The sequence below is a fragment of the Phascolarctos cinereus genome, unplaced genomic scaffold (genome assembly GCF_003287225.1).
Source record: "Phascolarctos cinereus isolate Bilbo 61053 unplaced genomic scaffold, phaCin_HiC Scaffold_2;HRSCAF=192, whole genome shotgun sequence".
Taxonomy (NCBI): domain Eukaryota; kingdom Metazoa; phylum Chordata; class Mammalia; order Diprotodontia; family Phascolarctidae; genus Phascolarctos; species Phascolarctos cinereus.
The window spans coordinates 51,559,267-51,585,509 of record NW_027555625.1 but is presented as its reverse complement, the minus strand read 5'-3'; the positions used below and the strand labels follow the sequence as shown (position 1 = coordinate 51,585,509).

The 26,243-nt window shown below is 46.4% G+C and overlaps 1 protein-coding gene across 5 annotated transcripts in view; it reads right to left on the bottom strand.

The window, feature by feature from the left end:
- CBFA2T3 (CBFA2/RUNX1 partner transcriptional co-repressor 3) overlaps positions 1-26,243 on the bottom strand; it is a 203,630-nt gene that overhangs the window by 35,035 nt on the left and 142,352 nt on the right. For 2 of the 5 annotated variants that reach the window (XM_020989144.2, XM_020989146.2), the window contains exons 2-4: positions 11,827-11,967; positions 3,477-3,554; positions 2,624-2,725 (exon numbers count right to left, since the gene is read on the bottom strand). In XM_020989144.2, coding sequence (XP_020844803.1) covers positions 2,624-2,725; positions 3,477-3,554; positions 11,827-11,967 — 321 coding nt within the window. Of the gene's footprint in view, positions 1-2,623; positions 2,726-3,476; positions 3,555-11,826; positions 11,971-26,243 lie in introns of all 5 variants that reach the window. The other 3 variants (XM_020989143.2, XM_020989145.2, XM_020989148.2) reach the window with 2 other exon arrangements.

Genomic DNA, 26,243 nt, shown 5'->3' with positions numbered 1-26,243 from the left:
GAAGATCTGAGTTCAAATCCTGAGTAAATCACTGTGTAAGGTTGGGTTTCTGGAAGCAGGGGTGTACATGCATGGATGTGCCTGTATGTTCTTGAACTCCTGGGCATGTGACATGAAGAGAGTCTAACTTGAGATCACAGGACCCTGGAGTCATCAAATCCAACACTTTCATTTTACAGATGAGGAAACTGAGACTCAGAGATGTTAAGTAACTTGCTCAGTAACACATGGCTATTAAGTATCTTTGGGGGGGGAATTTGAACATGGTGGAGGGGCAGCTGCCTTTCTACCCTACATTAATCCTCAAATGATATTTCCCAGAGGGCCAGGGAGTACCTATTTTTGACACTCTGCTGCTGATATGATGCCAAGCCCACTTCCAGGGGTGCTGGTGAGTCTACCAGAATCTCTCCAGCTCCAATCAACCTTTTGGTCTGATCACTTCTCTGGGTGGGGCCAATTACAGAGATCACCTACCCACTGTCAGAAGGCTCAGGTTCTGTTTCCCAACTTGCTAGCTGTGTGACATTGGGTAAATCATTTTCCTATTTCTGGGCCCTTTTCCTCAATTTCAGAATGTGGGTGTTGGAGGAGTTGATCTCAAAGGTTCTTGCCAATTTCCAAGTTCTATGATCCCATGTTCAAGGCAGGGAAGAGTCGGGGACTCTTGTAATACTGCCGAGTGGTGTTGGGATAGGTGGAAGACTCCAGCCTATAACCTGTTCTGAACTTCAGGACTGAGACGGGTCAGCATCATCCTGTGATCTGATTTGAGCTCTTGACTGTCCAGCCAGTCAGCTGCAACCTCAGGCTAGGGCCAATTGACCCTCAGCCAGAACTGCCCATGCCTCCTGGCAGGAGGGGGGAGGGGTGGGACTGATTGTCAGGGTTATTCTAGAACAGGGGTTCTTAACCCTTTTTTGTGTCATGCTTTTAAGTAACTGAATAACGTTTTTAAGTAATTGAAAGAAATGTTAAAATTCCAGTTGTAGGTTATTGAAAACAAAAGTGCAATTTTTCCCCCTTCCAAATTCGTCAACTCTGGAAATCTATGCATGTACCTTTTGGGAGTCTGTGAACCCTAGATTAAGAACCTTCATTTCAGAACCCTGTAGGGTGTGGGCCCATTAATGGTTTTAATTAAATGGACCCTATTACCACTCCCCCTCTTTTGGACCTGGCTTGTGGTTTCATTAATGTGTTAGAAACTTTCCCTACTAATGAAGACTGGTTCCTGCTCAATTAGAAAGTTGTCTAGGGGCATTTATTGATTGAAAATGTCTAATGGAGAATCAGTCAATAAACATTTATTAAGTGCCTACTACGTGCCAGGCACTGTGCTAAGCACCAGGGATACAAAAAGAGGTAAAAGACAGTCCCTGCCCTCAAAGTGCTCACAACCTAATGGGAAAGAAGGAGCAAATATGTGCAAATAAGCTATATACAGGAAAAAACAGGAAACAGAAGGGAAGGCACTGCAGAGATTGAGTGGCTTGCTTACGGTGACATAGCCAGCACGTGTCAGATGTGGAATTTGAACTCAGGTCTTCCTGATTTTGAGACAGACTCTTTATTCACTTCCCTGTTGCTTGCTTTCCAGGCATTTTCTGTCCCAAAGACAGGTGTGCATAGCTTGACTGATACCTGAATAGTTGAATATGTATTGTCTCTATAGCATTGGTGTGATATGTTTATGTGTTAAAAGTAATTTGGTCTTAACACGGCTTGGAAAAAGCGAGGGGTTAGACTAGATGACATCTCCTTGGACCATAGTTTCGAGTTAGGATGATTTTAAGACATAGGAATTAGGTGAAGTAGAGAGAACTTGGGATCAGGAAGCCTAGGTTCTAATCTCCACTCTTCCATGAATCTTGGACAAGTCTTTTCCCCCTTTGTGGTCCTTGATCCCTTTCTCTGTAAAAAGAAGGGGGCTCGATAAAATGATCTTCGACTGTGGAAGACCCCTTCTCGCTCTGACATTCTACCCAGCTATGGATCAGTTCTCCCAGGGAACATGGCGACTCTCTAGAATACTTAACTTATATACAGGGACTGGTTGAGGAGGGATTATCTCTCATTAAGGGTTTCATTCCAGTTCTAGGGTCACTAGAGTATACCCAGGGCCACAGCAAATGAAGGGAAGAAAAAGCCCGTTAAACCAGCTCCACTTCTTCACTTCTCTCTCTAAGGTTTTGTCCAGAGTAGTTTTTAAATAGACTCAGAAGATCCTTTACTGATAAACTAATTATCTCTCCTAATCCATAACCTTCTAGAAATACAGACATACATACACGTGTGTGCATACACACACACAGACACACACACACACACACATATCCAGAGGCAAGGCCAGCAACTGTGAAGACTCAGCTAAGATATACTTATCCATCGCCAAGGGAGACATCACCAGAGAGGAACGGAGTTCCCACTGCTTTGCTCAGATGCTAATTCTGAGAAGGGCGGCCACCGCTGTGTCCAGACTGGTCTGTCCCCTCCCGGAAGGCTCCCTCCCGTCCCTTGGCTCCTCGGGAGCTGTCCTCTGGACGGCCCAAGGACAGGACACGTCTGCTGGGGACGGGTGCTACCTTGGGGCTCTTTCCCTCCCTTCTGCTCGCTTACTAACCTTGCCCGCCGTGTTTGGGTCGTCCTGGAAGCCAGCAGCCCTGCCTCTCCCGTGCCTGCTCAGGTTCGCTCCCGCTCGCACTCGCTTTCTCGCTCGCTCTAGCTGCGGGGTAATATCAGCAACTTGCTAAAGAGACGCCGAAAATAACCACATGGCCACAACTGCTTTCATTCCAGTGACAGGTGTGTTACTAAGTTAAACTGCACACATGTCCCCTGGCTGAAAGTCGGTGAGCACAAGCTTGCATCCTGGTGACTCTCCCAATACCACCCGGGCCTGGAGTCCAATCTAAGGGGGGCAGATTGGAAACGGGGAAACCCCACAAGGGGCCTAGTTAGTTAGTTCTGCTAAGCCGAAGGTTTCTATCAACCCTTGCCATCCACCCTGTCGCCTCCTAACGTGTCAGCCGAATGCTCCTCCCTGGCGAGGGTCATAAGAGCATTTTCAAGGAGTTCGAGGGAGGAGAGCCTGGCCCCACTCACTCACAAACGTCCCTTCCCTCTCTGCCACAGATACCCAAGAGAAGAGCATACACAACCAGAAAGCCAAAGGGGACCGAGAGATAACTACCCTTCCCCCTCACCCCAATGCCAATGACCTTGCCGAGTCCTACTGTTCTCTCCCCTGCTCATTCCTGAAGGGCCGAGGATCAGAATTCAGCCTCTGTAGGCCTTTGCCCAAATGAATGGCCAGTTAAGGCCACTCCCTAGGGCTCTTGGGAAGGTGCTTTGGGATGGGGATGAAGGAGGGATTCTTCTTCTTGATCTTGTTTGGTGGGGATGTTGCAGAGGTATGTCCCACTTGGGTCTCCCTCAGCCCCTTCTCCGTGATTAGTTTTTATTATTTTACTTACAAAGACAGACCATAGACCACTTCAAGCAGCCGTGGAATCGGCCAGGGGGCAGAAACGTGGGAGGCCCATCTTCTCGATCTGTAAGCAAAAGCAAAAAAAAAAACACATGCTGTCAGGAAAGGTTGGGAGAGGCAGGTCCGGGGTGGGGGCTTACTTTGCCTGATGGGGACACTTCCCTGACTTCCCCTCCCCCGCCCCTTGCCTGTACAGCATTTTGGGAATTTGGCAGAGAATCACAGGTGTCTTTGTCAGTGAGGATGGGGGCTGTGCCTGGCTGCTGTTGCCTCGTGGGTCTGAGCCTTTATAAGAGGTACAAGGCCCTGAGTGGAATGGGGGAAGAGGAAGGTGGGTCTCTGAAATGCTCTGCAAAAGCTAAAAAAATTAGTTTTCCCCTGGTGATAGGCACCCCTGTATTACCTGCTCCACAGGCATTTCTCTTAAAACTAGGTTAATTTTTTTTAAAACTGTGCCCTAGGAACTGGGATCTATGAGTCCCATTCAGGGCTGGGAAAGTAGAGGTTGCAAACTGCCAAAAGCATGGGAGGAGGGTTATGCTGAAGTTTGGATGGATTCGAGAGAGAGAACTTTAGAAGACATTTATTATGAGCAGAAGAGGAACAAAAGGAAGGATTTCACTGGCACAGGGGGCTTTGGGTAGGGAAATTCTCTCAGGGTGGGAGGGGTGCCTTCTCTGCAACTCATTGTCTTGGAAACACATTTTGGGACATGGACAACGTGGCAATTTGTTTTGACTACACGTTTGTCACAAGAGTTTCTTTTTTCTTTTCAATTGGAGGGGAGGGAAAGAAGATAAATGTTTGTCACTGAACAGTAAATTTAAAGTAAAATGATAATTGAAAACCCCCGAACTATAGCGTTGGAGAGTTTCCTCGAAGGTAGATGACTTTCCTGAGGCTACATCGCTAGTATTTGCTAGAGCTCTGAACCTTGGCCTTCCTGATTCCCAGGTGAGGTCTCAATCCACTACACTGGCTCTTGCTTGAGTGACTCATCAGAAGACTGAGAGATGGCAGGAAGAGAAGTTCTATTGGAGGTCACCTTTCTTTCCTTCTGAGCCATCCTTTGCTCTCCTACATCCAGCCCTCTTGACTCAGGGCCCTAGTTTCCTCTTGACCCTGTCTTTTCCCCTTTCCCCCTCTCCTCTGTCACCACCCCCCCCACCCCGGCCCCAAAGCTACCTGCCACGCTGTAACTCAAAGGGACAGGCAGTGTGGACCGTGCTGCCTTCATGGCTTCACCACACTCCTTCCTCTATCCCTCTTGTAGTGTAGCTTCACAACCCTCGACTCTGAGACAGCTCTCTCAAAGGTCACCAATGACTTTCTGATTGCTAAATCTGACAATCCTCAGCCTTGACCTTTTCATTGATCACCCCTTCCTCCTGGATACTCTTTCAGCCCTGGGCTGCCATGACTTCTTTCTCCCCTGGGTTCTTTCCCTTTATTCTGACTGCTCTTTCTCAGTTCCCTTTCTTTATTCCATTCCCATCTTGGAAATATGGGCGTCCCCCCAATGCTCTGTCTCCCACTCTTCTCTTCTCTTTTCTCCCCTGATACTTTCTCACTTAGAGATCTGATCTACTTCCATGGAACTAATCATCATTGGCATAATAATTCATTCAGCCTCCACTCAGAACTTGAAAGAACTTGAAGAACTGTACCCAGCAGGCACTCAACTAACATAGAGGCACCTAAGTGGTGCTATGGATAGAGCTCTAAGACTGGAATCAGGAAGACCTGAGTTCAAATCTGGCCTCAGACATTTACAAGTTGCATGACCCTGGGCAAGTCACTTAACCTCTGTTTGCCTTAGTTTCCTTATCTGTCAAATGGGGCTAATAACAGCACCTGCCTATAGATTCAGCCTGAGTCTTGCCTTTGAACTTCATTTGAGCATTTTTAACCTCTTGCTGGACATCTTCGCCTGGGTGTATCACTCCTATTTCAAACTCAGTATTGCCCAAATGAAACTTCTTCGTTCCTCCAACCTCCTTTTTTTCCAGCTTCCTTCTATCATCTTCTATAGCTGATAGGTTGCCAAGACCTGTCAATTCTGCTTCCACCCTATTTCTTACATCTGTCCCCTTTTGTCTACTCACACAGCTACTACACGTGAACCACGGTAACAGCCCCCTAAGGCACTGGATCATTGTTACTGTTGCTCAGTCATTTCAGTTGCGTCTGATTCTTCATGAGCCCATTTGGAATTTTCTTGGCAAAGATACTGAAGCACTTTCCCATTTCCTTTTCTAGCGTGTCCTCATTTTGCAGATGAAGAACTGAGGCAAATAGAAGGGAAGTGACTGGCCAAGGGTCACACAGCTAGTAAGTGTCTGAGGTCGGATTTAAACTCAGACCTTCCTGGCTCAAGGCTAGTGCTCTGTCCATTGAACCACGTAGCTGCCCCTCACTGGGTTATGCTCCTGCTTCAGTAGTTTCCTACTGCCTCCAGGATTATCTGGTTTGGCATTTGAAACTCTCCCACCTACCTTTCTAGCGTTCTTTCATGTTACTACCATTCACATATTATATAGTCCAGTACAATTAGCCAAAGAGCTATTCTCCAACCCCAACCCTGTCCCCAGTCCCCACTCCCTCCTCAACCCTGACCTGCAGAATTCTTCCCCTCAAGGCTTGCCTCACGTGCACCCTCCTGGCGAAGCCTTCTCTAGACCCTCCAGTTGAAAGTATTGCCTACTGCTTCAAATTTTCCTAGAGCACTTTAGATTTCTCCCTTGATCCCATCACTCCGTACCCTGTATCATATTTACCTGTGTACGCTGGGCATCCCCTCTCTCTCTCTCTCTTTCTCTGTGTGTGTCTCTGTGTCTCTCTCTCTTTTAGAATGTAAGCTCTTTGAAGGTAGGGTCATACAATTTAAAAATCTTTGCATTAGCACTGCCTTGAGCACACTACAAGCTTAATCCAAGTTTATTGAATGAAATCATTGAATTCTAGTCTTGGGGTGGGGGGTCAACTTGGGGACCACCTGCCATTCTCTGAAACTGTTCCCCCCAATAATCCATCCCTGAGCTGTTTTCAGCCTTCTGGGCACCCAGGCGCCTGAAGTGGTTAACCACTAGGCTTTTAGGGTATTAAATGACTTAGAGAACAAATCTCTGGCCAGCTCTGAGGCAGTCTGTGGCTGGAGTAGAGGTAGCAGATTTTCAATGTTCACCGGAAAAGAGAGGAAAAATAACCATTTACGAAAGGACCACCTGTGTGTTTTAAACACAGTGGCCCTGGTTCCAGTAAATTGGCTGCAGAGAAAACAGGGGGCTGAGTGTGTGAAATTCAGGATAGGAAATGTTCAGGGAGGAAGTAATGGGGGGAGGGAGAGAGGGGCATGGACCCAGGGACATATACACACACACAGAGCCATCACATCTGTTCCAAAGCTTGGATTAAATGTAAAACCCATCAGATCACAGCTTATCAGAACTCAATTCCTAATTAGGAAACATCTGGAGTCCAAACTAACATTTGTACTGCCTTAGACCAGTGGCCAGGGAGGGGGAGGAGAGAGGAGAAAGAAAAAAAAAAGACACCCCCTCAATATTCCTTAGAATCTGAGACTCACAGTCTGATGGAGGAAAGAACCACCATTGGCTTTGGAGGCAGAACACCTGGGTTCGAATTCTGGAACGGACACTCACTGGGGCAATTTTTTTCAGTTCTCTGGGCCTCAGTTTCTTCATGTGTGAAATGGGGGGGCTGGACTACATTGGGGGTTCTTAATCCTTTTGGTGTTGTGGGCCCCTTTGAGGCCTCCTTCTCAGAATCACAGTTTTAAATGCATAAGATAAAACACATAGGGCTACAAAGGAAATTGATTAAATTGGAATAAAGCTATCAAATTAAAAAGTTCACAGACCCCCTCAGTATAAGTACCCTCGGACTCAATGATCTCTAAGGCTCCTTCTAGATCTGAATCCTCTGATCCTATGATTGATGCTCAGAGGAGGAAGGGTCCAAGGACAGTCAACCCAAACCCTCCTCAAAGCATACTTTTCAAGTGTTCATTCAGCCTCCATTTAAAGACCTTAAAAGAACTTGGATAACTGCACCCAGTAGGTACTCAACTAACATAGAAGCACTTACGTCTACGGATAGAGCTCTAGGATTGGAATCAGGAAGGCCTGAGTTCAAATCTGGCTCCAGACATTTACTAGTTGTGTGACCCTGGGCAAGTCATTTAATCTCTGTTTGCCTCAGTTTCCTTATCTATAAAATGTTAATAACAGCACCTACTTCCTGGGGTTGTTGTGAGGATCAAATGAGATAATATTTGTAAAGTGCTTAGCACAGTGCCTGGCATTTAGTAGGTGCTAAATAAATGTTTATTCCTCTTTCTTTCCCATTCTAATGGATTCTCAATGAATAAATGTATGTATGGCATAGGCTTAGTTAACCTTCAAAGTGTTATTCCACACATAGTCTGCCTCCCCCGCCCCATGCCCTGACACTTCTCCTTGAAATATAATAAGCAAAGAGAAGTTATGTTTGAGCTTGAACTGTGAGGATCTTAATTCTGGATGCCTTTTCCACTGCTACCAAAAGGTTACTGCTGTATTGCAGAAGAAATTGGGAGAGCTTTCAAGAGCCCCCAGGGGCCAGAGCTGGACTCCTAGGCTATGGCTAAGGCAGAGTGGTGAGGGCTGCCTTGTGCCTTCATCTTCCTAAGCATCCAATGCAATTGTAGTAGCAAGGACTGTTGGACCCAGAGTCAGGAAATGTGGTTTCTAGTCTATGAAATAGTCATTAGTGTCCATCTTGTTCTGCCTTATCAGACTGGAGGCTCCCTGAAAAAGTGCGTCTCTTATTAGAACATTGCATCACACACAGTAGAAGCTGAATAAATGAACTGGTTCTGCCATTCTGGCTCTGCCATTTAGTTGCTGTGTGGCCTTGGGCAAACTTGCTTTCCCTCTCTGGGTCTCAGTTTCCCCATCTTTAAAAAGAAAGGGTAGACTGGGTAAGGATGATTCCTTTAGCTATGGCACTCTGAGAGCCTTTCTTACAACAGCCTTGTAGGAGATTACAAGTGGAATTGATTAGCTTCCTTTTACAGAAGACAAGAGACTAAGGCTCAGAAAGCGTGTCTCCCATGGTCACACAGGGAGTGAGTAGTAGGGCCCAGGTCTGGTTTCCTGACTCCAGGCCTAATTCCCTCCCCATTCTACCAGCCTCTTGAACACTACTTCCAGATTGAATAGTCTATAGCCCAAGCTTCCTCCTAGCCCTGACACTCTGTATTCCAAGTCCTTTTCTAGCTCTGACATTCTATGTTCTAAGGTCCCTTCCAGCTCTTAACCTTCTAGCAGACTTTGGAAATTCCTCGGGGACATTTAAAATCTAAGCAATTTTACAGAAACTCCTTTTCCTAGCCAACAGAGGAGAGAAGGGAGGATCAGGCAGATCGCTTAGCAATTTGGGGGCACATGACTCTCAAAGGGACCTCAGATCTATAAAAGGAGTCTGAAAAGTGGGAGTTGGCTCAGCTCATCCCAGAGTACCTTGGGCCCATGATCTCCTGCCAAGCTGCCTCCTCTACCAGCTGGGCTGGCTCATCCAGAGCTACCCGAAGCAGTCTAATTGCTTACTTGGGCTGCCTTCCTGTATCGATTAAAATGTTTGTTGGTGAAGCCTATTCAATAAAGCTCTTCTTCAATTATCTCTCTAAATCTTGATGCCTCTAACCCAACGGCCAGGAGCCTGGGGGGATGGGGTGCAGGCATGGGGGGAAGGGGATGCTAAAGTCGATCCATCAATAGCCCTTCTGGAGTGTGAGGCCCGGACACCTGCCAATGCACAGGCTCACAGAAGGACCTCAGGACTCTACTGTATTCAGAGTACATGCAACTGTGTGTAACCTTAACAAGTCACTTATCCACTCTGGGCCTCAGTTTCCTCATCTGTAAAATGAGGGAGGTGGACAGCAGATGATCCCCCAAGATGCTTCCTAGAGAGTTTAGTGTCCTATTCTTTCAGGGCCAGCTTCCTGCTCCTCCTAAGTAAGCCCTACAAAGTGGTCCCAGGAGGGCCAAAGAGGTGCCAAAATTTGGTGAGATCAGAGTTAACCAAAAATGCAAAGACTTAGAGATGGAAGGGGCTTCATAAGCAGGCAATGGAGGAAGATTCATGGACCAGGGATAAGGGTGTGAATTTTGATTCCCATCCTTGCTATGGCGATCAACGGGATGATATGGACTCATTGCTAAGGTCTCTTGCCTTATATTTTCTCCTCTGTAAAACAGATGCAACAGCGATGTTAATAATGACAGCTAACATTAGTTTTATGCTTCAAGGCTTGAAAAGCATTTGACGCCCATCTAGTATCTTGTTTGATCTTCCCAGCAACTCTGGGAGGTAGATGCTATTATTGTCATCCCCATTTTACAGATGAGGAAACTGAGGCTGAGGAAGGATTAGAACTCAAGTCCTCCTGACTTCCAATTCAACACTCTAACTCCTATGCTACCTAGGAAGGTGGGAACTCCAATCCCCAACTCCAGGTCACTTTGCTAGTCCACAAAGCAGCTGTTCTCTGCTGAGGAGGGTGGAGAAGCCTTTGACGATGAGTGATCATTCTTTGCAGAAAGATCTTCCATAGCTATCATCATTTCCACAAAGGTGGCAGGAGGGTCCTCTTCCCCATAACAGCACCATCTTCATTCTACCCCATTCTCCATGATAAAAAGGTCCATTTTGATATAAAGATAAAATATAGTCCTATTTTTTTATTCCCCCGGAAATCCTCAAAAAATGATTTTGACACCTAGAACCTAGGTAGGGATATGGAAGATGGAGATGCTTCTGGGAGATCGACTCACTTATTTGGAGTGGGAATAGGACTACAGGGGACGTGTCCCAAGCAAGTCAAAGATAGAAAGGAATTTTCCTTGTGTACCCCAATATCAATGGCAGTGCAAAACCCCCCCCAGACAAACAGGAAACAACAAAGTAGATGCTCAGTGATACGGGAAGGGCCGATGAATGTGATAGGATGTTATCATTACAGGAAATGACCAACAGGAAGAATTCAGAGAAGTGTGGGAAGAGCTGACACAGAGTGAAACAAAGAACCTTTAACAACATGATCAATGACATAAAGAGAAAGAGCACTGAACTTTGGTCAACTGCAATGACCCATCTTAAAGCAGGAGAACAGATGAAGAAACACCCTTCCCTCCTTTCTGCTGAGGTGGGCATCCAAGGGTCTGGAAAGCCACATACCCCATCAGATACAGATGTTATGTTGACTGATTTTGTTTCGTTGTTTTCCTTCATCATAAGGCAGTTTTGAGTGATGGGGAGCTATATATCAGGAAATGATTGGGGTATATAAAGAAGTGAAACCTTTTTTTAAAAAAATGAACATGAGGACAGATCTCCTTCTGAACACAGTGCTCTGATGTAACCGAGGTCCAGCCTGAGGTTATCTGGTATCAAGATCCAGGAAGACTGACCAACCACTCAGTAGGGCCTGACTTTGGCAGCCCTTTTGAGGCTCCTAGGCTGAAGAGTGGATATGGGCACAGACTGACCTGCCACTCAGTAGGGCATAATTTTTGACAGCCGCCTTGGGGGTCCTAGGCTGAAGGCTGCATATAGGTGGGCCCAATGCTTTTCTTGAGGGGCCAGGGGTAATATCCTCTAATATCCTTCCCCTTGAAATTACCTTTTTTTCTATTCTAGATTGATGGAACATCTAGTAAGTGCATCCTCTGTGCCAGGTACTCCACTAAGCACTGGGGATGCAAATACAAGCCATTTGGCTGCTCTTCACTCTTAAGGAGCCTCTACTTCTAAGAGGGGGAAGATAGCACATAACAGAGAGCTGGAAGAGGGGAGAGGACACATGGTCACATGGGATGGAGATGGCTGGAGTCCTGGTTCAGAACAAGATGAGATTAAAAACAACACATCCTTAGCACACTCATCTGTCTAATACAACTGAAGGCCTTCACTCATAGTACCTTAGACATTCTGCAGTTCTAATAGGCTCATTTTATAGATGAGTTCCCACAGGTTGGCACTTCTCATCAGGAAGAATGACTTAGCCCAGTGACACAATGGAGATAGTATCAGATTGAGAACCAAGAGAACTCCGTCTTGGTCTAGATTCCATCACTAACTAGCTCTATGCCTTTTAGTAAATTGCTTCCTCTTTCTGGTCCTCAGTTTCCCCATTTGTAAAATAAGAAAGTCAGACTCTGTCTGATGACTCTAGCCATCTCTAACTCCCTGCCATTTTATAAATGTCTCCTCATCATGGTGCTTCCCACTTTAGCCTCCCGGGTGAAGGTGAACGCAGCGTGACTACTTACTTGTGTTTGGTGTGAAGGAAGGGTGCCGTGTGGCTCCCTGGGTGACGGCTGGAGGTGGCATGCTGGGTGGGGTTGATCTGGACTGCGTCTTCACCTCAGCCGGTGAGTCTGGCATCGTCGCTGCCTTCTTCTCTGTACTATCTGCTAGAGGGTGGGGAAGAACCAGAGGGAGCAGAGGGGAAGGATGGAAGAAGAGAGAGAGAGGGGAAGCAAGTCAGTGAGAGCTGGAGACAAGACCTGAATCCCCCTCCTGTCTCCAGCCCGAGCCGCAGGTGTCATCCAGGACTGTCCAGTGTGTTGGTTCTCAGGTGGCTACATCCTGGTGCAACATCTACATTGTATACACCTGGGCAAGACTGCTACCAGCAAACACACCAGCCTGCCCCCAGCTCTTAATGAAAGAACTCTTCCCGCCCATCAGCTTAATTAAGCATGCTCATGCTACACCCAAGATAAGCACCAGGTGTTCTCTCACAGGCCTCTGTGGATGCCCAGGCTTCTGCTGGGCCTGGGCTCCAGGTGACAGCTTGGGGATTAGAGACTCAGATTTTTCTTAATGACTGGGGAGGCAGCAGCCACTGGGGTGGGGGTGGGGTGTTCTGGTGTTAACTCCTTCCCTGCTGTGGGAACATGCTTCTCCTTTCTAGAACCTGACTCTCTGGACAGCCAAGCAAATTCCAAGGTGAGAGAGTCCAGGGAAGGCTGAGGTGACTTGGGTGGATGGGGACCACGGGAGCTAAAGAGGCGATAGAGCTAAAGCAGGATCAGTGTTATTCCTCGGTGGTGGGGTGTAGTGGAGAGAACCCTGGCCCAGGAACTAAGGAGGCTTGAGTTTGATCTTGGCTTAATGCTTGTTCTATCCATCTGTAAAATGGGGGGTGGCTGGATCGGATGACATCTAAGGTCCCTTCTAGCTCTGATGGTTGGTGGGACACAGATAATTCCTTAAACTCTTAGAAATAAAAGTAATGACTCACCTTCTTGTCATACTGTAAAGTTTATTTTTCCTCACGACTATATGAGGTCGTCAAGAATAACTCACATCTTATCTGAGAGGGATCTGGGATAGTAGATGGAGACTGGCCTCAGAGGCCAGAAGACCTGGGTTGGAGCCCTGCCTTTGAGGCCTGTGTAACCTTGGGGAAATCACTAAACCTTTCAGTGCCCTGGGATGGTGGAGACAAACTCAAGAGGAAACAGGCGCCACTAAATAAAACATCCCTGTGGGCCACATATTGACTTAGAAAACCACATACGAATATTATCTTTATTTTATTGAATTTTGCATTTATTTGGTTAAATATTTCCCGATTACATCAAGCTGCAGTTCAGAGTATTGTGGCCCTCATGTGGGCCAAGAGCTCACATCTCTGCCCTTAGCAACTCTTTAACACCATAGGTCGCAGCTGCTGTTCAGTTGTGTCCGACTCTTTGTGACCACATGGGTGTTTTCTTGGCAGAGGTACTGCCATTTCGTTCTTCAGTTCATTTTACAGATGAGGAAACTGAGGCAAACAGGGTGAAGTGACTTGCCCAGGGTCACACAGCTAGTGTCTGAGGCTGAATTTGAACTCAGGTCTTCCTGACTCCTGGCTTGGAGCTCTATCCACTGCACCACCATGCTGCCAAGTTAGTTTCAGAGAAGGCCTCAACCTGCATCATTAGAGTGAGATTCCTCATCCTGGAGGTCCTTATGTTAAGGAACTCACAGATCACTTCCCTATCCCACCTTCTCCATGGGACTTTAAGGTTTAGACCGCATTCCCACAACAACAGCCTGGTGATACAACAACCTGGGGTGTGTGTGTGTGTGTGTGTGTATGTGTGTATACACACACATACATGTGTCTATATGTACACATTAAAACACACATACATACACATATACACCATATACATACACATATATGCATATATACACATATACATACAGCTATATCTTTATATCTCATCTTTCTCATTTCACACATCATACACTCATATACACACAGAAACACATATATACACATGCACACACATATATACATATGCACATATACATACATATATCTATATCTCATCTTTCTCATTTTACATATTATATATACATATATACATACATATATCTCTATCTCATCTCTCTCGTTTTATACATTATATACACATATGCACACATCCATACATATGCACACATATACATATACACATATACACACATGCACATATATACATATATGCACATATATATATATACACACACACACACATATACACACACACACACATCCATCTATCTCTATAACTCATCCTTCTCATTTTACACAGGACCAGAGTGATGGTCAGAGAGGTGAAGTGCTCTCTGGGATCCTGGCTACCAGCCTCGGCCTGCTGGTCTGACTCTGTGTGAGTACCCACAGACTTCCTTGAGGGAGAGGCAGCTGGCAGAAGACTGTGTGTGGACCAGTGCAGGCTAGTTTCTGAATCACACAGTCTCTGAGTGGAAGTGGCCTCGGAAAGCATTCAGTCTAACCCCGATCTAGCACAAATCCTGACCAAAACCCAGCTAGCTCCTGCTTCTAAAACCGCCAGGGATGGGGAGCCAACTCTCTTTTCAGATAACCACTTTGGAGTTTTTCCTCAGGTGGAATCTGCTAAATTTGTCTCCATCGTTCCTAATTCTGCCCTCGGAGGCCAAAGAGAAATAGTCCAATTCCTTTTCTTGTCCAATCTAAACAGCTCCAGTTCCTTCAACTCTTCCTTGTACAGTGAGGTCTCCAGGCCTACCGCCATCTTGTTTGTCCTCTGGATACACTCCAAACTGTTAAGAGGTTGCTTAATGAGCAACCAATCCCTGGCCTACTCTTCCATGAGGAAGGGAAAAGCAGGGCCAGCTCTTCTGGTATGACATTCATATTCTCTCTCTCTGTCTCTGTCTCTCTCTCTCTGTCTCTTTGTCTCTGTCTCTCTGTCTCTCCTCCTTGGTTACTTTGAGAAGCATCAGAATGAGTCCTGTTTGCCAGCCAGCAATATGGGGAAACTGAGTCGGTCAGTGACAGGATGCTCAAATCTTAGATAACTCTTCTCCTAAGGGGACACAGGGGCACCTTCCTCCCCACATGAATATAGTGAGACTACACACTTGAATACTTAGTTCTGGTCATTCACACTTATGTAATCTGCCTGGGCTCCTCTAATATTGGCCTTCCCCCCCCTTTCCTTCTGTGCTTCTGGTCATATGTTCTCTTGCAGCGAAGGGGTGCAGTAGAATGTTGCACTTGGAGTCCGGAAGACCCAAGTTCAAAAATGACCCCAGACACTACTTACTAGCTGCGTGACACTGGGCAAGTCAACTTCCACCTGCCTCAGTTCCCTCTTCTGTAAAATGGGGATAATAATAGCATCTAGGAGAATATTTGTGAACCTTAAACTGCTCTATAAATGCTAGCTTTTTAAAAATTAAATTTATTTTAATAAATAAATTTTATTTATTATATTTTTGTAGCCGATTCAAATACATTAATCTTGTCTCCCCCCAAGGAAAGAAAGAACTTTCTAGCAATTGAGGCTATCCAGCAATGGAATAGTGTATCTTGGGAGCTAGTGAGGGCCTAGGATGGTCCAAGCAAGAATTAGAACACAGGATCTGGAGCCAGAGGAAACCTTGAAGACAGCATTGGGAAGAATACAACCTCTGGAGTCGGGGAGTTGAGTTCCAGTCCCAACTGTGATGTGTGTAATACTGGTATGACCTTTGGCAAATTGCTTGACCTCTTGTGCCTCAGTTTACTCAGCTGTAAAATAGGAAGGTGGGGGAGGGGTTAGACCAGATTGCCTTTAAGGGCCCTTCTAGCTCCAAGTACACGGTGATAACTCACATTTATTTAGCATTTTCAGGTTTACAACGTACTTCCCCCATAACAGCCCTGTGAGAGAGTCTCCCTAGGGTATTACAGAGAAAGAAACTGGGCACCTGTCGGGCATGCAGCAGAGGGGATTCCTACAATGGGAGTGGGGGGAGGGAGGCTGCACCGATCTTCTGATACCCTCTCCTCTCTGACCCAAGATAATAAACCCCGGGAGGGCAGAAAGGGTCTGGGGCAACGCTGAGCCCACAGCAGGCCACAGAGCTGAACACTCCCACTCCGTGGGATGGACGGTCTGCCTGGCTGGGTGAGGCCCTGGAGCAGAAGGGTGGAGGAGGGCACTGGAGGAGGAGACACCAGTAAACAGATCCCAGCTAGACAAGGTCTAGCCCCAGCACCTGCTGCTCCAATCAGCTGCAGCCGGGCTGCTCTCCCTCCTTCTCTGCTGACTGCCTTGCTGCCCCCTTCCCTCTGGTCCTCCCTCCGGCCCTCCCTCTTTCTCTTTCTCTCTCTCTCTCTCTCTCTCTCTCTCTCTCTCTCTCTCTCTCTCTCTCTCTCTCTCTCTCTCTCTCTCTCTCTCTCTCTCTCTCTCTCTCTCTCTCTCTCTCTCTCTCTTTCTCTCTTTCTCTCTCTCTCTCTCCTGTCTGTGAGGACTCACTTCTCTGATGGCTTAGCACATGTGTGGCCACAGCTGTGGGGATCTGTCAAAGGGTTATACGGCTGGACCTGGGCCTGTGGAGCCCCACCGAGGACCAAACATGGAAAACCTCGCCTCGCCTGGCCGGGAAGGCCCTGCCAGCATCTGGGAGAAGGTGTCACTGTCCTTATGGGGCCCAGAGACCCATGGGGCTTGTTCCTGGCCTGGAGGCCACTTAAATCTAACATGGTCTCCATCTGATCTGGCACGAGTGCCCTAGAATCAACAGCCCTCAGAGAGGTCCTGGTCCTGTCTAAACAAAGTCTCAGATTTGTCCAAAGCAAGGCTGACTCTGACTCTCACTCTGTCTGGTCTTCTCTCTCCTTCTCCCTCTCCTTCTCTTTCTCTCTCCCTCCCTCTCCCCTTCCTCTCTTCTCTCCCTCCCTCCCCTCCCTCCCTCCCTCTCTCTCTCTCCTCTCTCTCTCTCTCTCTCTCTCTTCTCTCTCTCTCTCTGTCTCTCTCTCTCTTTCATCTCCTCTCTCCTCCACCCTCTCCTCTCCCTCCCCTTCCCCTTCCTTTCTTTTCTCCCCCTCCTCTCTTCTCTCTCTCTCTCTCTCTCTCTCTCTCTCTCTCTCTCTCTCTCATTCTTTCTCATCTCTCCTCTCTCCCTTGCCTCCCCTCTCCTTCTCTCTCTCCTCTTTCTCCCTCTCTCTGCCAGATTAGATTGGAGAATAACCTCTAGGCCTTCCATCTTATCCCTTTTAAGGCACTTTTACGACTAGGACTTTAATTTCACAAAGCCCACTGGAGCAGGTAGCATGGATGGCGATATGTCCCATTTTACAAATAAGGAAAGTAAGGCTCAGAGTGAGCTGTAGGGGACAGCATGGTGGAGTGGAAAGAGAAGTGGATGAGGGAAACTTGGGTTCAATAATAATAGGTGACCTTAAGGATCAAAAAGCACTTTACACACATTATCTCACTAGAGACTCATAACAGATTGAGAATAATACTGTGGGTATTATTATCCCAATTTTATAGATTCAGTAATTGAGGCTCAGATAGGGTAACTGACTTGCCCAGAGTAACATTGCTTGTAAGTAGGAATTAGAATGAGTTCTTTCCTGGCTCGAAATCCAACATTTCTATACTACACCAATCAACACCAATGGGCAGGTAAGCCCCACCCCCTCCACCTGCCCTACTCCCAGCCTGGCCTAGCAGTCATCATCCAGAGCAGCTAGGCTGCCATCTTCACTAACCACCATCACCACCACCTACAGACCAATGCCACCATTAACGGCAGGCTAGCCCACCTAGCTGAAGCACTGAAGGAGAGAGGAGGCATGTGGTAGCCATAATTTAACCCAGGTGGATTAATCTAACTCAACTGATGCTGCCCCTAAGTCTTAGTGGAGAAAGCCTAGAACCCTGAGCCCAAGAACCTTGGGGATAGAAGAGTCCTATCCTCTACCTGTGCTTCTTCCAGCTTGTCGCCTGCAGATGACGACATCATCATCATCATTTTCACTAGTATTTAGATAACACCTTAAGGTTTGTAAAGCTCTTTACCTATGTTAACTCATATGATCCTCACCACAACCGTGTGTGGTAAGTACTATTATTATTCCCATTTTATAGGTGAAGAAACTGAGGCTGAGATAAGCTAAGTGATTTGTCACACAGCCAATAAGTATGTAAGGTCTTCCTGATTCCAAGTCTAGTTTTCTATCACTGTAGCACAGCAATGAAGGGAGTAACCCCGGTGGGTAAGGGGCACACCATCCCCACTACCACAAATACCAAACGCCGACCAACTGCCACCAATGGGCAGGTGAGCCCTAGCAGCATTATTAGCTCCATTTTATAGGTGAGAAAACTGAGGCTCAAAGAATTGAAATTGACAATCTAGATGCTGCCCAGTAGCAGCAGCATCCCCCAGACCACTAGCCCTAATTCCAGGTGGCCCCCAGAGTCCAGGGAAGCCGCCCTTGGGAAAGTTGGACCTGCCAACTGCCTCTGTGGGTGGTGCAGTCCTCACCTCCCCAGCAACCATGGCTACCCAGGAGCCAGAAATGAAAGTTCTGGCCTCCAAGGTCCTTGTTACTGTCAAATGGTCAGCATCAGAACAGATGTGTTTTTATTAATGAAAAAGTCATGAAAGAAGACGCATTACCATCTACTGCCACTGTACCCCAAGGACCTTTCCATCTGACTTGCAGCTGAAACTTTCCACATACATCATTTCCCTTTATTAGAATGTGAACTCCTTGAAAGCAAGAAATATTTTGCCTTTCTACTTGTATCTGGCACTTTTCACAGTGCTTTCATAAAATGAGTTCTAAATACATGATTTTCATTCATTCATTCATTCATACATTCATTCATTCATTCATTCATTCATTCATTCAGTACCCTAGCCTAGCTCTGACACTATTTAGCTTTATGATCTTGGGCAAGTCATTGTCCTGTCTGGGCCTCAGTTTCTTCATCTGCCAAATGATAGGGCTGGGCCAGATGATCCCTGAGGTCTCTCCCAGATCTAACATTCTATAGTTCTGTGGAAGGTCAGGTAGAACTTAGATTGGAACCCAGGGCTCCTGACTCCTAGAAGTAACATTCTTGGCTACTGTATCATATTACTGGTAATCATCTCTAAATGCTACTTCCGGGGGTAGCTAGGTGGCACAGTGGATAGAGCACCGGTCCTGGATTCAGGAACACCGGAGTTCAAATCCAGCCTCAGACACTTGACACTTACAAGCTGTGTGACCCTGGACAAGTCACTTAACCCCATTGCATAGCCAAAATGAATGAATGAATGAATAAATAAATGCTACTTTCACTGGCTCCTCCACTCAAAAACTTTCATTGGGTCTCTATTTCTTTCCTTTTAATCTTTTATTTTTTCTAATTACATTTTTAACATTTGTCTCTTTTTTAAAAATTTTGAATTCCAAATTCTTTTCCTACCCACTCTCCCTTGCCCCCTCATTGAGAAGGCAAGCAATTTGATACCCTATTTCTTTTTTTAAATGTTATTTTTATATTTTTAAAAATACCACCTTCATTTCTAAATGTGTCCTCTGCTTTCCTATCCAAAGAACCATCCCCTGTGATAAAGAATAAAAAGAGGAAAAGAGAACAGCAGCAACTCTGCAAAGCTAATTAATAAATGAACAGACCCTAACAATGTATACAGTGTTTTGCACCCATAGGCCCCACCTCTGCAAAGATGGGTGAGAAGTTCATAATCATAGCTGTTCTTCAGGGCCAACCTTGGTCACTGTCCTTTTGTAAAAGCTAATTTTTAAAATTCTGAAACTGAACACTAAAAAAAATGGACATTTTCCTGTACAAAGCAGAACAGAAAGCCATGATTTCTATGGGCAACCATGAATCTGCATTACGTATAGCCTGCTCTTTAAAAAGTATATAATAAATTCATCATGTTGCTTTTGAAGCTGGCTGGCTTGAAAATATTTCCTTACTGACCTACTTCTGCTCCCTTCTGTGCATTTAAAAACTGCTTCAATGACCATCTCTTTTTGGGGGGGAGGAGGTGTTGGAAGCAACATGATTATTAGTTTCCCCGCCCAGAAATCTTCTCCTCCAATTGAGAAGAAAAACAAAACCTTTATAACCAATATGCATAGTTAAGCAAAACAAATTCACGTGTCAGCTACTTCTAAACATGTATATTGCACTCTCCAGAGTCCACCACCTCTGACAGGAGGCAGAAAGGATTGTTCCTCAATCTCACTTTCTATAAGAAGTCTTTCCCAATTCCATTCAGTGCTAGTCTCTTCCTTCTGAGTCTATTCTTTCAGTTTATCAAATGCGCAGCTAGCGTGGTGCCATAGTGCACAAAGGGCTGGGCCTAGAGTCAGGAAGACTCATCTCCCTGAGTTCAAATCCAGCCTCAGACACCTACTAGCTGTGTGACCCTGGGCAAGTCACTTAACCCTTCTTGAATCAGTTCCTCATCTCTAAAATGAGTTGGAGAAGGAAATGGAAAACCACTCCAGTATCTTTGCCAAGAAAATGAAGAGTTGGACATGGCCGAAAAGACCAACCTCCTCCCCCTCCTCCTCTCCCTCCTTCTCTCTCTCTCTGTACATATACATACAATTATACATACATGTATATATATGCATACACAATCACAGGCTGTTTCTGAATAAGCCAGCCTCCTCACTTCCCACAAATACGCCATGCTTATTCCTGCCTTTCCACCTCATTTCACCTTGTTCCATTGCCCAGTGTACCTTTCACTCTTTCCTCTGCTTATCTACATCCTACCCACCCTTTAAAGCCCAACTCAAGGCCCACCTTGCTTGACTCCTCTGGCCTTCAGTGATTTCTCTCTCCTCTGGACTAGGCTGGACTGTTGTCTTCACCACATAAATTAGCCTCTGTCTTTCAATAATTTTATAAGTCACATGTAAATTCCTTGAGGTCAAGGATCATGTCTTAGAAACATTCACAAATTGCCTGTGACCCCTAATAGTTAACCTTGCATACAGTAAATGCTCAATGAATACTCAATAACTGATTGCTAAGCTCTTGGAGGACGATCTGTGGCCCCTGTCCTATTCCTGCGGCCTGGCCTGGCCCAGAGTCTGGGCCTTCTTTCCATTCTGGGAGCCCATAAGGATCAAACCACAGAGAAGGGGCTGTTTGGGAGGCAGATGAAGCCAAGAGTTTCTCCCAGCCAGCTGCTTTTTTTTCTCTGGTCAGCGTGCTGTATGTAACCAGAGATGTCACGAGCCTAGGCTGTGATCAGTAAAGTGATCACCAAGGGAGGATGGGAGTCACAACAGAGTCTCACACACCTCCCTTCCCATATAGCTCTTTTGCCCTATTCCAAGGTGGTGTTACTGTCTATAAAAGGAATGCAAACAAATTCAGAGTACGGCATTGACCCTTTCCTTACGCGTGGAGTCATAGCCAACCCTCTCACTATACTTCAGTGAGGAACAAGGTCTCCCATCCTGACTGGCTATCACAGAAAACATTAGATTGGAACTCTCCTCAAAGCTATCCCAGCACTTGTGTGGGGGATCTGGGGCTAATGCCAAGGCCCCAGATATCCCTCAAGGATGGATTATACAAGGCAGCCTTACATAGAGGCGATCTGGATCTGAAGGTTCCAAGGAAAAGGAAACAGACCCATTATATGTCTGGCCTGACCTGATTTGATTTCCAGCATGCATTCATTCATTCATTCATTCATTCATTCATTCATTCATTCATTCATTCCATAAATATTTCTGGAGCTCAGAATATGGATGGTAAAGTGGAAAGAGAGCTGAAGTAAGAATCCTGGGACCTGAGTTTGAATCTCACTTTGTTCAAAAGTCACTCAGCCCTTCTGGGCCTCAGTTTCCTCATCTGTAAAAAGAAGAGGTTTTATTGGATGACTTCTAAGCTCCCTTCTAGCTTTGATCTACATTCATACATGAGGGGTACTCACAGATATGGTCAAACTTCTGAGATCATTATAGGTACATTCTGTCTCTCCTGATAGAATGTAAGCTCCTTGAGGGCAGGGATTATTTGCTTTTGTCTGTGGCTCCTAGGTGCCCGCGACTGGCCTAGTCCAGTTGCAGGCACCTAGGAGACACTTAAAGCATACCCGAAGATTTGGCCGACTGATAGACTGATCTTGGGTGTGGGTACTTTCTTCAGTGACAGATTGTAAGCCTTCAGTGACTTCACCTTGGAAAGTTTTTGTGAAGGCGAAAGCCAACATCTTTCAGCCAGCTTGGTGGCAATTCTCTCCAGACTTGGCTAAAGACAGACATTCACGGTGGGTTCGTCACCAGGCCCATACCCTAAGCCTTACCAGTGTGGGAAGCCTGCTAGACACAATTTATGTCCAATCTGAGGCTTCTTAGCCCTCCAGCAGAGTTGCTAAAGGGACTAATTTAGTGAGTTAAGCGGCTTTCCATAAATGGATGTCATTTGCCCTAACTGAGCCTCAATTTCCTTATCTTGTTTTTATTTAGAAGAGCACCAATGACATGGAATGATGTCTTGACTTGTGCATGAACTGGATTGAAATAAGGCAGAGCTGCACAAAGTCGTCAGCCTCACTCTCTCTTACAGAGTCATGGCGATGGCCCAGCGTGTAGTGGATGATCTTGGTGTCTTCAGTGCCTAACCAGGCTCTAAGTGCTCTACAGAGCCTGCTTCATCCACTTTCGTGGCTCTTGAAACAAACTGTTTCCATCCGCCCGTCCCCCCACCGGGGGGACGTCTTCACATGCTTGGGGTAGACGTCCCTCTAACTCCCTGACATGTTTGAGGCTCTTGATTATCTTCAATCTGGTCTAGCCTGTCAGGGGAGACAGTTTACCAGAATATGGCTACTGGGCGTGCTGCTGCTTCTTGGAGCCACAGGTGAGAGTCAGGTGAATCAGGTAGACACCAAAGGTGGATGAGCACCCATGAAAAGGACTCTGGAAGCCCTCCCACCAGAGGCGCTGGAATTCCCTGAACACCATATACCACATACATCCTCATCCCTAAAATGAGAATGGAGAATCTCCCTCTCACAGTTGTTGGGAGGTTCAGTAGAGGTTGCATGTAAAGTTCTTTGTAAGCCTAGAGTGCCATGTAAATGTCATTATTTTTATTAGTATACTGTTTTGCATTTCTGAATGATTTTTTCCTCTTTTTTTCTCCCTAGTTAGGCTATATGAAAGCTGAGAGCAGGATTTATTTTTACTGTATGCCTAACATTGACTGGGCAGAGACTAGTTACTCGACAAATACTAATTTACTTCATTGATTGAATGATTGATGTCCATTTAGGAAATTTCTCTCATTAAGTTGCTGGCTACCCTCCTTAACTATAAGCAAACACATTTTTCTTAGTGAGTAAGGGAGCCTCCTTCCTTCCTTTCTCTTTCCCCATTCCAGGGAAATCTTATTCCTGCATTTATTTGCTTACCATCGAGAAAGTGACAGCAGGCTCCGAGCTGGGCCAAGTTCAACAGACCTCAGGGGACTGGCTGCCAGTGAGAGCCCCCACAAGGCTCCATCCCTAACCTGGAGACCTGGAGCTAGGGACTGGGGAAGGGCCAAACAGGAGCCCCACTCTTCTAGGCCTTCTAATTAGTTTCCCAGACAGTGGTAGCCTTGTCTGGGATTAGGCCCCTGTTTCCTGCCCCCCTCTCCCTCTTTTAAGTCCACCTCCCCTCCAGTTCTTCAGCCAAGGTCAGTTTCCATGTCTGGTGAAAGCTCCCACTTTCCAGACCCAAAGCATCCTGCTGTGGAGAAGGCTTTGGACTGAGGCCAGCTTGAGTCTCAGTTCCTGGACAACCTCGCCACCCTGTCGGCCAGCAGACGGCTGACTGCCATCCAAGGCAGGCTGATTTTACCTGTTATAAATCAGCCTTGAACAGTCACTTTGGCTCTGTCTCAGGGTGCGTTACCCACCAGCAGACACTGCTTTACACAGCTGCATTCTCTGTTATTTCCATCACTTGCGAGCTGGGACAGCAGGGAGAAGAAGCTGGTCAGCTTAGCTGCCTGGGTTCTTTTCGAAGAGGTCAAATCAGCATGCAGAGAATGAAGTGCTAGTCTTCTGGGAGGCTGCCTGGAGGGAGGGCTGACTTTCCATGGCCAGTTTTCCCACTAGGCTGAGAGGAATGGGAGGTCCCAGAACAGCATTGCATAAACTCTGGCCTGGCCCGAGTTCCTGGGGGCCCCTTCCCTTCCTCTTTGTCCCTGGGTGTAACCTTCTTCCATGCTGCATTACGCTAAAATTGAGTTCAACATCTGCCCCGACAAACCCTTCTTTGCTTTTTCCAGCTTCCTGGCTGTGTATCAGTGACACCAATGCCCTTCAAATGACCAGGCTCCCAATTGTGGTATCATGTTGGGCAGGTTCCCCACCCCTGCTCTTGGGGCTTGCTTTCCCTCTACTCCAAAAGTCCACTCCATGAAGGGTTATAAGGAAGGGGTTGAGGAGACAGATCAACATGCTGGAAAATCGTATAGGATCACAGGAAACTAGGAAGGTTCCTCAGGGATCATTTAATTCAAGAATTCTTAATCTTGGATCCGTGGACCCCCAAGAGTTCTGGAGATTTCTAGGGCTCCATGAATTTGTTTTTAAATATTTTGACAACATTATTTCAATATAGCTGGTTTCTTTTTGTAATCCTATGCATTTTATTTTGTGTATCAAAAAGAAAAAACAACATTCTGAGAAGGAATAGGCTTCACTAGACTGCCAAAGGGGTCTAAGACACAAAAAAAGGTTAAGAACAGCTGGTCCAAGACAAACCTCTTATTTTACAGAGCTAGAAACAGTGGGCCATAGGAGGTAAGGAAGTTCCCGAAGGTTTCTGTTAGTAAGGAGCAGACCTGAGATTTGAACTCTCGTCTTCTAACTCCACATCTGGCACGCACAATTCTTTCCACACGCAAGCAATCAACAAGCACTTATGAAGCACCTACTGTGTGCCTGGCACAGTGCTAAGCATAATACCAGACTGTGACTCTGGCACTGCTATAAAATGAGATTTTGTTTGTCTTGCTTCAGAGGGACCAGGAATGGGTTCAAACCATGGCTTCCATAACAGAAGCAATGGCGGCGAGCCCTCCCCCTGTCCACAGCTGCCCTTGCCCAATGCCCACTGATTTCCATGGAGAGCATCCAATGAGAGGTCCTGGCCAAGGAGGGCCCTGGGCACTGGAGAGAGCAAGTTTGCAGGGTTGGGAGGACCTGGTGCCAGCTGGCGAGGGTACTGTGAGAACGGACACAGCAAGACTTTACTGAAGGGAGTCATGCTTGAAAAGCCAGCCTAGTGGTAAAAGTGGGAGTGATGAACATGGAGTAATAAACATGGGCGAAGAGGGCGGGGACCAGATGTGGGAACGCAGCTTGCTCCTGCTGGCCATATTCAGGTATATGGAAGAGACAATGCCCATATTTGCATATCCCCACAAGCAATTTCAATAGGCCCACGTACAAGTTCTCAAAGGGAATGCTGGGTCCTCCTGACTTTTCTTTCACCTAGTCACTATGATTAACCTAGAACTTTTCGCCACGGAGGATATTAAAAAGTTAGAGCAGAGAGGAGGGAGACCCAGAGTCCATGGGAAAATGGAGGAGCCATATAAGCCATTGCCAGTCTTTTTCTGGGCCACAGAGTAAGCACTGTATGCCAGTTAGAGAGCAGTTATATTCTAGCTCTATTTCTGGAGGCTGCTTCCCCCCAGGGCCTTCGTTCTTTGACAAGTAGGCCACTGCAGCCTTGAATGGGTGAATGGGGTTTGGGGCTACTATGCAGGAAAAGGGGACTTCTTAGGTTAGTTAGGCTCAAATTCAACACTATCTAACTGGTCACGCCAAGATCAGAGGTTGGTATACTATAGGGGGATGTCACCAGAAGGGATTCTTAACAGTAGGGTAACCCATTTGGAGTGATAAATGTGGGTATCAGTGAGAACTTCAGGAGCTCCCAACAGGGTCTTTGAGATCGGGACATCAGGTAGCCAAAGGTGTCAATGGTTCAGGGCTTGTCAGTCAATAAGCATTTATTAAGTGCTTACTGTGTGCCAGGCACTGTGCTACGCACTGGGGATACAAATATGGAAAAGAAAGACATTGTCTGCCTTCGAGAAGGCATGGTGGTTGAGTCCAGAGAATCAAGGCTAGCCAATCTGGGGCCTTTCCCCCAAATGGAAGTTCTGTGAAGAATTCTCCAATGGGCTAGTGGAGAGAGGGGCTCTATTTTGAAGTAACCTTATGAAGGGGCTCCAGAGACTGAAGCTGCTTGGTAGGGTTTGCCAATATCCATTGGGTAGGTTGAACCATCTGAACTTTCTTTTCCCTCTTCGAATATACTGTTCAGGGTAGGCTTCCAGCAATGCCAGAGAAAGAAATGGGTTCTATTTAGGGGGAGTTTCTCAACTGAATG